This window comes from Schistocerca piceifrons, chromosome 6 (assembly GCF_021461385.2).
Source record: "Schistocerca piceifrons isolate TAMUIC-IGC-003096 chromosome 6, iqSchPice1.1, whole genome shotgun sequence".
Classification (NCBI taxonomy): domain Eukaryota; kingdom Metazoa; phylum Arthropoda; class Insecta; order Orthoptera; family Acrididae; genus Schistocerca; species Schistocerca piceifrons.
Genome location: NC_060143.1, coordinates 189,189,345 through 189,200,724, shown reverse-complemented (window position 1 = coordinate 189,200,724; position 11,380 = coordinate 189,189,345). Strand labels below are relative to the sequence as shown.

The following is an 11,380-nucleotide window of genomic DNA, read 5'->3' as shown; positions in this document are numbered from 1 at the left end:
AAGTGGACACATTGCCCGTCTTGGTAGTAAGAGGACAACAGCAGTGACAGTTGTTGTAAGTTTGAGAATTTTGCCACAACTGACAACATTAACTTTTGAATTTCCACATTTTACTCAACAGTACAAGGTTTTATAAACATCATATTTCACTAAAAAGGGCACTTGATTTGAATTTTTCATAAAGGATCACTCATACATTTTTTGCTTAAAATATTTCTGAATCTGATGTTTGCTGTTCTTATCTCTTCTTTCAGTTTAGATGTTCTAACAAGTTTCTTCAAAACTGGTGTCTATCAGCTACAGTTTGTCTTAGATACTCTTCATCAGCGGTTCAGACAATACCTAGCATGCAGCTGAGTAAACATGATGAACACATTCATGTCATGGATGCCAGTACAAATGTGTGGAACGTCATAAAGGACATTACAGAGTCAGGAGTATGTAGTAAATGTCTCTTAAAATGAAAATCAATTTTATCTTTTCTTCATAAACAAACTGCTTCCACTTCACATTTCACATTACATTAAACATTATTCACTGACTTGATAAAATTATGCTATTATTGTGAATTTTTTTCTTTAGCTACAGGAGGACCCATTCTGTCTTTGCGATATTAGTGATGTAATAAAGAAACATGAGGAATGGAAAGTGCAGATGCCCAGAATCCAACCATTTTATGGTATGTTTCAATCTGTTTTTTTACATAGTATAATAAAAATTTCCCTAAGGATAAAGTTTTTTCTCACACTAATTGGTTTTTGAGAACTGTGTATCTTTAAACCCAGTGCACCATATTTTTAATAAATTACATATTTACAGTTTGTTTCAAATTTTCAACAACCTCTGCTACTTTTGCAGCAGTGAAATGCAATGACAGTCTGAATGTGATCAGAGTGCTGGCTGCACTAGGAACTTGCTTTGATTGTGCTTCAAAGGTGAGTTGATGAGTGGATTCTTTAATTGGTCATTTCATATCATTTATGTGTTGTCAGAATAGTATATTAGACATGTAGTTTGTTATGGGTATAGTAGGTTGATAGCGAGAGGTGCAGAACATAGCATAAATTCTAATGATACAGAACATGTACCTTACTCTTGTAAATAATTCCTAGGCAATTACATTCAAACATCATCAAATTAAATTAGTTACAGCCTTTACTTATAATAGACAGATCTCTGCAGTTTAGATGTATAAAAGTTGAATAGTACATGACATTCATATTGTTTGGTTATTATTACTCTTATATATATCGGCTGGTCCTGATAAAAAACTCATTGATGCAGCAACAGCCAGCCATCAACATGACAGTCAGGCTCTTATTGAACTGTACTTTGTTCTTAGTAAAACTTTTTGTGCTTAGTGGTACATTGCTGAATGTTTATATTCCTAATATTGGGCAACTTTTGGGACTGTCTTTAGTTCATAAACTATATAACTAGTCCAGAATGAGATTTTCACTCTGCAGCGGAGTGTGCGCTGATATGAAACTTCCTGGCAGATTAAAACTGTGTGCTCGACGGAGACTCAAACTCGGGACCTTTGCCTTTCATGGGCAAGTGCTCTACCCTCCGCTGCAGAGTGAAAATCTCATTCTGGAAACATCCCCCAGGCTGTGGCCAAGCCATGTCTCTGCAATATCCTTTCTTTCAGGAGTGCTAGTTCTGAAAGGTTTGCAGGAGAGCTTCTGTAAAGTTTGGAAGGTAGGAGACGAGATACTGGCAGAAGTAAAGCTGTGAGCACCGTGCGTGAGTCATGCTTTGGTAGCTCAGTTGGTAGTGTACCTGCCCGCGAAAGACAAGGGTCCCGAGTTCGAGTCTCGGTCGGGCATACAGTTTTAATCTGCCAGGAAGTTTTATATAACTAGTGTTACACACTTTTTGACCTGGAAACTTCAGTTTGGTATGAGATGTTACCCCATATAATATGATACCATGTTACATAATTGATAAAAAAAATTCAAAGTGTGGTAGCTTCTGTGCTGTCTGCATCTGATATTAGTCCCATTAGAAATAATTTATTCAATTATTTTAACAATTATGAGGCAAATATTTTCAATAACCCATATAGGAGTTTTTGGTTCCCTCTGCTATCCTGCTTTAGTTTCTGGGTGAATATTTCCCAACTCTTCTCCTTTTCTTCTTTCACAATTCTCTTTGCTTGGTGTTTCTTTGGTCAGTATTCCTTCTTCAGTGTTGTCACCTTGCATTCATCTTTTGGTACCAGCTCCTGGTTCTGATTTCTTTTTTCAAACTCCATGTTTTTCTTTTCCATATTACTTTTTTTAATTGCATCTTTTACTCTGTTGTTACACTAACGGTTTCTTTGTCTTTCACTTTACCCTTTGTTTTGCCGCATACCTGCACAGCACTGTTAACAACTGATGTTTCAAATAGGTTCCACTCTTCCTCTACACTACCCCTTTCAGTTTTTGGCAATTTTTGTGTTACTAGATTTTGGAAACTTTTTTGATTTTCTTCTTCTTTCAACTTCCACTCCTTAACTTGTCAGATTCTTTATACAGCATTCAAACTTTTCATCTTGTAATGTAGAGCAGCTACTAGTAGCTTGTGGTCGCTACCAAGTGCTCACTTGGTAAGATTTTTAGTGTCCCTTACTTTTCCTCCAATTAATTTGTCCATTGATATATAGTCTATAATTGTTTTACATTTGCCATTCCAACCATATCTAGTAACCTTATGGCTATCTTGTTTCTTTAAGAATGTATTCTTCTCTAAAATATGATTCGAATATAATAGAGGGAAACATTCCACGTGGGAAAAATATATCTAAAAAGAAAGATGATGAAACTTACCAAACAAAAGCGCTGGCAGGTCGATAGACACACAAACAAACACAAACATACACACAAAATTCTAGCTTTCGCAACCAATGGTTGCCTCGTCAGGAAAGAGGGAAGGAGAAGGAAAGACAAAAGGATATGGGTTTTAAGGGAGAGGGTAAGGAGTCATTCCAATCCCGGGAGCGGAAAGACTTACCTTAGGGGGAAAAAAGGACAGGTATACACTCGCACACACACACATACCCATCCACACATACACAGACACAAGCAGACATTTGTAAAGGCAAAGAGTTTGGGCCAAACTCTTTGCCTTTACAAATGTCTGCTTGTGTCTGTGTATGTGTGGATGGATATGTGTGTGTGTGCGAGTGTATACCTGTCCTTTTTTCCCCCTAAGGTAAGTCTTTCCGCTCCCGGGATTGGAATGACTCCTTACCCTCTCCCTTAAAACCCATATCCTTTTGTCTTTCCTTCTCCTTCCCTCTTTCCTGACGAGGCAACCATTGGTTGCGAAAGCTAGAATTTTGTGTGTATGTTTGTGTTTGTTTGTGTGTCTATCGACCTGCCAGCGCTTTTGTTTGGTAAGTTTCATCATCTTTCTTTTTAGATATATTTTTCCCACGTGGAATGTTTCCCTCTATTATATTCATATCATTAATTTGAAGCCAACAATCACGTTTGTTATTGTTATCGTTATTGTTATTGTCACTGTTACATTTCGAAGTCTTTTCTGTCGTCTTATTTCCTCCTTCTGTTTTTGCCAGCAGTTTCACTTTCTATTCACCTTCTCCTTTTTTACCGTAATCCAGTATACAATTTTATCCCGTCGATATACACTCAATAATACGTAATAATACGTAAATCACTTCGAAACCATAACCAAAAATTTTTTTTTTTTTCCGCTTTTTTTTTTTTTTTTTTTTTCCGCTTTGCTGCTATAAAATCCACCGTTTCCAGTCCACAAACAGTTCCTTTTAGCTATTAAACAACCCTTTCGGCAGTTTTAATAACTTTTGCTTTATTTCCATTTCCGTTTTTCTCACATCACCGATCATTTTTAGCCGCTTCCCACAGGTTTTAACGTCATTATTTCTTCATCAAACAATTGTTAGCTTCATTTCTATAATCTGCCACCACCAAACCACTCCTTTTAATACATCCTCACGTAGTTTTTTCGAAATTTTCCCGAATTTCTCCACCCTTTAACGTGTTTTGGCGGCAACACAACCACCTAACCTTTATGCACATCATTATCTACCTACACAAGTTCACCACAGGATCAACATAGCCCAGCCCTAACCAACCCTTTTTCGCCTTTTTTCACACCAGATCTCCATTTGCTTTCTAATTTTACCTTTATCTCTCCCCATATATTTTTTCATATTTATTTTCATTTTCATTTCAGCCTCGTGTTCCACTTTTCACCTTCTAGTACCATGTCACCCTCACAACACCTTCACAACGACCCCATTAAGTTTTATTTACATTCCCTCCGCAAACATGCCTTCGCCCTAGCCAGATTACACTCCCATATTTTATTTTCTCAGGCTTGTCTGACATTTGGCATCACCCCCAAAGGCCTCACACTTAAAGTTCCCATCTCTGGCTGCAACCCTTGGCCCAAACTCTTTGCCTTTACAAATGTCTGCTTGTGTCTGTGTATGTGTGGATGGATATGTGTGTGTTTGCGAGTGTATACCTGTCCTTTTTTCCCCCTAAGGTAAGTCTTTCCGCTCCCGGGATTGGAATGACTCCTTACCCTCTCCCTTAAAACCCATATCCTTTTGTCTTTCCTTCTCCTTCCCTCTTTCCTGACGAGGCAACCATTGGTTGCGAAAGCTAGAATTTTGTGTGTATGTTTGTGTTTGTTTGTGTGTCTATCGACCTGCCAGCGCTTTTGTTTGGTAAACTAAAATATGATTCCTTATACATAGATTTAGAATTTCCTCGCCCTCAACATTTCGTCTTCCATATCCAAAAGGGCCCATCACCTCCTCACATCCATTTCTATGCATGACGATCTGAGCATTCAGATCGCCAATTATCATAGTGTTATCTTCTCTTTCTTGGTCTTCCAGTTCTTCAGGGAAATTCCCCCCCCCCCCCCCCCCCCTCTCTGCACTATTGCTGAGGTGCGTACACTTGGAGTATAATAAAACTATTCTTTCCCAAGTTCACTCTTGCTCTAATTATCCTTTCACTCACAAAGCTCTCATCTGCAACTGGTTCAATGTCTTTGTGAAACACAAACCCCACTCCATTTTTTGCCTCTTTATTGTACCCACCTGTCAGCAATTAAGAGTTTTTTCCCTTCCACTTGGTCTCACTCAATCCAAGGATATGAATCTTTCTCCTCTCATCATGTATACAATCTCTTCAGTCTTTCCTGTCAAGGTTATTACATTTAATGTTCCCACTCTCAACTTGTTTTTGTGTTTTTGTTGGGTTATAGTTTTCTGTTCTTGTTTAGTGTATCTTCTTGCATTCCTTGGTTTTTCTTCAGGCCGTGAAGAGCTGTCATTCATTCCAGGAGAACAATAAGTGCTGTCTACATTAGGTATTTTTAATCTGAGGCCCGTTCTTTGATTGAAATCAATGACAACTTTTACTCATCTGCTGACCTGCTAAGCCTAATGCATCTGAGGATTTTCTCTCAGAGTTTACTCCCTCAGCCTTTGAAGATCCCTCTTCACCACAAGGCAGTGGTTCCACTCCTCATTTGCCCTTAGGAGGGAAAGGGTGCCTCCTCCGCCAGCTATGCCATACCAAAGATGTTCTTCTGTGCCATAGCTGCCATTAAGTACTTCGCCATATCTGTGGCAAGGGTTTGATAATGGTAAGGAAGAGGTAGAGGTTTAGGATAGATAAGGTTGTCGTGGGACACATTTCATCTGGCTCCTCTCCTTTGGCCAAACTGCTATATGGGTTATTGAAAAGTAAAAGATCTGATAGAGGAGATGTAAAAGTGATTGAAACAGAGTATGGGGTTATTATCAGGGACTTGGAAGGTATCAGAGAAGAGATGAAGAATTATTTTGAAATCTTACTGAATGGGGAAGATGCACAAGAAAGTGACACCAAAGTCATTGAATTAGAGGAAGAGCAGGATCCAATCTCTTGGTTAGGAACTGAGAATTCCCTGAAACAGATGAAAAATGGGGAGGCAGCTGGAGGCAATGAGCTGACAGCAGATATGATTAAGGCTGCAGGAATCCATGGAATACATTGGTTACACCAGGTGCTGAGGGTGATATGGAAATAAAACAAAGTGTTGGATGAATGGAAAAAAGGAATTATAATACCATTGTTCAAGAATGGTAGTAGAAAGAAATGCACCAACTACTGAGGAATCACACTGTTATCACAGTGCCTTAAGATAATGAAAGACTGGCTAAGTTTCACGGAAGCTCGAAATTTACTGTGGACAACAATGCAATATGCTGCTAATCAGGTTCCTTTCAGAGTATGCAGACACAACAGTGCCTTTCTTAGCAATCATACACAATCGCTCACTTGACGAAAGGTCTGTTCCTAAAGACTGGAAAGTAGCACAGGTCACACCAATATTCAAGAAGGGAAATAGGAGTAACCCATTGAATTACAGATCCATATCACTGATCTCAATTTGCAGTAGGATTTTGGAGCATATACTGTACTTGAACATTATGAATTACCTTGAAGAAAATGACTTATTGATACATAATCAACACGGATTCAGAAAATATCGTTCTTGTCCAACACAGCTAGCTCTTTATTCCCATGAAGTAGTGAGTGCTGTCAACATGGGATCTCAGATCGATTCCTTATTCCTAGATTTCCAGAATGCTTTTGATACCATTCTTCACAAGAGACTATTAATCAAATTTCATGCATATGGAGTATCATCTCAGTTGTGTGACTGGATTCAAGATTTCCTCTCAGAGAGGTCACAGTTCGTAGTGATAGATGGTAAATCATAGAGTAGACCAGAAATGATATCAGGCATTCTGCAAGGTAGTGTCACAGCCCTCTGCTGTTCTGGATTTATATAAATGATCTAGGTGATAATCTGAGCAACCCCTTAGATTGTTTGCAGATGACGCTGTAATTTACCTTCTCATAAAATCATCAGACGATCAATTCCAATTACAAAATGATCTAGAGAGAATTTCTGTATGGTGCGAAAAGTGGCAATTAGCACTAAACAAAGAAAAGTGTGAGGTCATCCACATGGCTACTAAAAGAAATCCGGTAAATTTTGGGTATACGATAAATCTCACAAGTCTAAGGGCTGTCAATTCAACGGAATTACAATTACAAGCAACTTAAATTGGAAAGACTGCAGAGATAATATTGTGGGGAAGGCGAAACAAAGACTGTGCTTTGTTGGCAGAACACTTAGAAGATGCGACAAACCCACTAAAGAGACGGCCTACGTTACACTTGTCTGTCCTCTGCTGGAATATTGCTGTGCGGTATGGGATCCTTACCAGGTAGGATTGACGGAGGACATCGAAAAAGTGCAAAGAAGGGCAGCTCATTTCATGTTATCATGCAATAGGGGTGAGAGTGTCACTGATATGAAATGCAAGTTGGGGTGGCAGTCACTGAATCAAAGGCAGGTTTCTCTGCGGCAAGATCTATTTACAAAATTTCAATCACCAACTTTCTCTTCCAAATGTGTAAATATTTTGTTGACACCCACCTGCATAGGGAGAAATGATCATCATAATAAAATAAGAGAAATCAGAGCTCGAATGGAAAGGTTTAGGTATTCCTTTTTCCCACATGCCATTTGAGAGTGGAATGGTAGAGAAGTAGTATGGAAATGGTTTGATGAACCCTCTGCCAGGCACTTAAGTGTGAATTGCAGAGTAACCCTGTAGATGTAGATGTAATGGAGAAGGTCATAGAAAAAAGATTGCAGAAAATTCTAGAACACCAATTACAGGAACAATGGCATGGGTTCAGAAGAAATAGGGGAAGAATAGGTCTCATTTTCTCCCTCTGTCAGTTAATGGAGAAATATTGGGAAAAAGGAAAGGACTTGATAGTAGTATTCATGGATTTGGAAAAAGCATGTGACAGTGTACCAAGGGATAAAATATGGGAATGCTTGAGAAAACATAATGTTCCTGATTCATTAATTAAAAACGTCCAGATGCTGAATGATGGTTGTGAGAGCAGTGTACAAGTAGGAGGTGGAAGATCAAAATGGTTTAAGACAAAGAGAGGTGTTCAGCAAGGCAGTTCACTCTCCCATTTACTCTTCATTACACTTATTGACACAATCATGAATGAAATCTAGGAAGAAGAAAATGAAGATTCCAATGATTTTGTTTTTAAAATTTAAAAAATTCAAGTTAACTGTGAGTTGGAACAAGACAGTGGCAATGAAGATGAGCAGGACACCCACACCTTGTCACATCATACTGGTGAGGAGGAAGGTTGAATGTCTGAAAAGCTTCAATTATCTGGGTAACATCATATCACGCGATGGAAGTTCCAAACTAGAAGTCTTAAGTCTAAGTCTTTAGCTTCTTCCACCAAGTACAAAATCTAATTTGGGACAAGGAAGTCCCTCAAAAAGCCAAACAGACCATGAAAGAAACTTATCTCCAGCCAATCATGATGTATAGTCTGGAGGCCTGTGTCAAAAATAAGAGAGAAGAGAGTTAAATACAAGTATGTGAAATGAAGTTCCTTAGGTCAGCTGTACAAAAAACTAGGAGAGACAGAGTCAGGAGTGATTATCTAAGGAGAAACCTGCAGGTGACATTGATTACAGAGGAGAGAATGATTGCTTTGAGACTGAAGTGGTTTGGTCCTGTGAAGTGAATGCACCTGACTTGAACTCCACACCAGTATTTGGAGATGGAGGTACCAGGGAGAAGACCAATTGGGTGGCCTAGAAAGAGATGAACAGATCAGGTTAAGGAAGATCACAAGAGGAGAGGAGTAATGTGGGATGTGGTGGAGAGGGCAAAGCTATACCAGGACAGAAACCAATGGAGGCATATCGTTCACAAAGTTCCTAGCTGGTTTGCTGGATGGAAATCCTGATGATGATGATGAGGTAAATCTTCTCAACTTAATTTTTTAAAAGTTCTAAATGCCAAGACCCAGCACTATTAGCCTCTTCTACCTGCGTTTACTCACATTTTGAATGTGCATGGTTTGAAAGTTCTCAAAGTAGCTGCCCCCTTTTTTTTTTAAGAAAAGAAATTGGCCAGTAACCATTAACCAATTCAAGATGCAAACAGTAATTTCATGTGCAGTGTAAATTTATTTACATGCATATACATATACTATTCATCCACTTGTGATTGCATAATGGGTGAAAATAGTTTTGCATCTCAGCAAAACTGCTGCATTCCACATCACGTATGATCTGCTATAAGATGTTTGTTCAAAAACTTCCAGAACATTCGTAATTTCATGCCAATGGTATGTTGGAGCAAAATGTGGTTGGCATCCCTTCACATGCCTGTGTTTAACATGTAACTGCTGGAAGTTATATTGTTGTATATCTGTCACTTATTGTTCAGTGCTGTATTGAGTAGAACATTGTGTTGCACAGTTTGCGAATTTCAAGACGGCAGAGTTACAGGAGCAACAAGTCTGCATTACATTTTGCCTGAAACTCAAGAAAACCTTTACAGTGACACACCAAATGATGCAGCAAGCCTACAGTGGTGGGTGCTTAAGCCATACTTGGTGTTACAATTGGTTCACACGGTTTAAAAATGGCTGGACAGAAGTTAAAGATGCCCCTCGCTCAGGATGTCCTTCGATGTCTGCCGATGACGATGTCAGGAATGTCAAAGAAATCATGTGTGCCAATCCTAACACAGCATTTTGGAATGCACCGAGTTACCACCAAGTTCATCCCACAGCTCACGAGTCAGGACCAGAAAGCCCTTCACCTTACAAACTGTGAAGAGCTTTTGGATTGTGCAAATGAGAATGAGATGTTGTTTAAGAAATTATAAAATGATCAGATGTGGGTCTACATTTGTAATGTTGAGACTAAGATTATGCCTTCATAATTGGTCAGGAAAGGTCCTCCAAGACAAAAAATAGCTTATCAGGTCAGGTCAAATGTCAAAGCCATGCTGATAGTTTTCTTTGACTTTGAAGAACTAATTCATCTTGAATTCATGCCACAGGGACAAACTGCTAATTGATGATACTATCAGGATATGTTATGATGCCTTGGAGAAAATGCAAGAAGGAAACAGCCTGAAATGTTGTGAGACGATTCATGGCTCTTGCATCACGGTAGCGCACATGCACATTTATCTCTGTTGGTTCATGACTACTCCACAAAAAATGAAATCACTGTGCTGCCTCATCCTCTATACTCTCCAAACCTGGCTTTTTTAATTTGCAAAGTTGTAAACCACATCAGAAGGATGAATATTTGCAATGATACATGAGGTAAAAGAAAATTCGCAGGTGGCGCTTCATGAAATCCAGCAGTAGGCATACCAGTACTGATACTGGAAGTACAAAAGGCATTGGGAGAGGTATATCAATTGTGGAGGAGAGCATTTCAAAGGAGGCCATGCACAATAAGTGAAAAGTAAGTGCAGAAAATTTTGTGAACAAGGTTTCAGAATTTTTTGAACAGACCTCGTATCTATTAACATCTAAGCCTATACCCAGAATTTTTCATCTAACCTCCCTTCGGCTGCCTTTTTTTAGGGTAATGACTCATGTTGTAGTGTGTCCAACTATTTTATCTATATCAGCAACAGGAAAAGGTAGATTGCTACTCACCACATGGAGAAGGCATCAAGTTGCAGCCAGGCACAATGAAAAAGTATGGAAGCACTGTTCAGCTTTCAAACTATGCCTTCATCAGAAAGAGAAAACACACACACACACACACACACACACACACACACACACACACACACACACACACACACATATTCATGCAAGCACAACTCACACACACGTGGCCATTGTGAACTTTGGGTACATGAAAATGTGTCGATGTGAGTGTGTTTTCTTTTTATGGTGAAGGACATAGTCTGAAAGCTGAAAAGTTCTAGCATACTTTTACATTGTGCCTGTCTGGGACTCATCGCCTTCTCTATGTGGTGAGTAGCAATCTATCCTTCCCATGTTACTGTGATTCCTTCCTGGACTTTTTATGGTTTTCTTTTTATGGTGAAGGACATAGTCTGAAAGCTGAAAAGTTCTAGCATACTTTTACATTGTGCCTGTCTGGGACTCATCGCCTTCTCTATGTGGTGAGTAGCAATCTATCCTTCCCATGTTACTGTGATTCCTTCCTGGACTTCCCATTATTTTATCTGTATGTTTGTCAATTCTTTATTAGAATTGTAGTGCTTATATTCATTGAGAAAATGAGAGAATTCCTTGCAGAGAAAACAAATGGCAACCTCAAGGAAATTTGCACTTGTAGAATATTTAGTAACGCTAGATTGAACATTATGAAGATAAACCCCACGAAGTTTAGTTTGAAGAGGGAAAATGAAACTGTTAAATTTAATACAAATAGTACCTTTATAGACTGCATAACAATCGCAAAATTTATAAGGATGAATGTTGGTTGTCAGTTGAAGTGA

The 11,380-nt window shown here is 38.8% G+C and overlaps 1 protein-coding gene across 1 annotated transcript in view; it reads left to right on the top strand.

Moving 5' to 3' along the window:
* Nucleotides 1–302: 302 nt before the first annotated feature.
* The window catches only part of LOC124803225 (ornithine decarboxylase-like), a 117,000-nt gene continuing 105,922 nt past the window's right edge, over nt 303–11,380 (top strand). Inside the window, exons 1-3 of the mRNA XM_047264405.1 lie at nt 303–437; nt 583–679; nt 859–935. Of these exons, the coding sequence (XP_047120361.1) occupies nt 348–437; nt 583–679; nt 859–935 (264 nt within the window). The 5' untranslated portion in view covers nt 303–347. The remainder of the gene's footprint in view (nt 438–582; nt 680–858; nt 936–11,380) is intronic.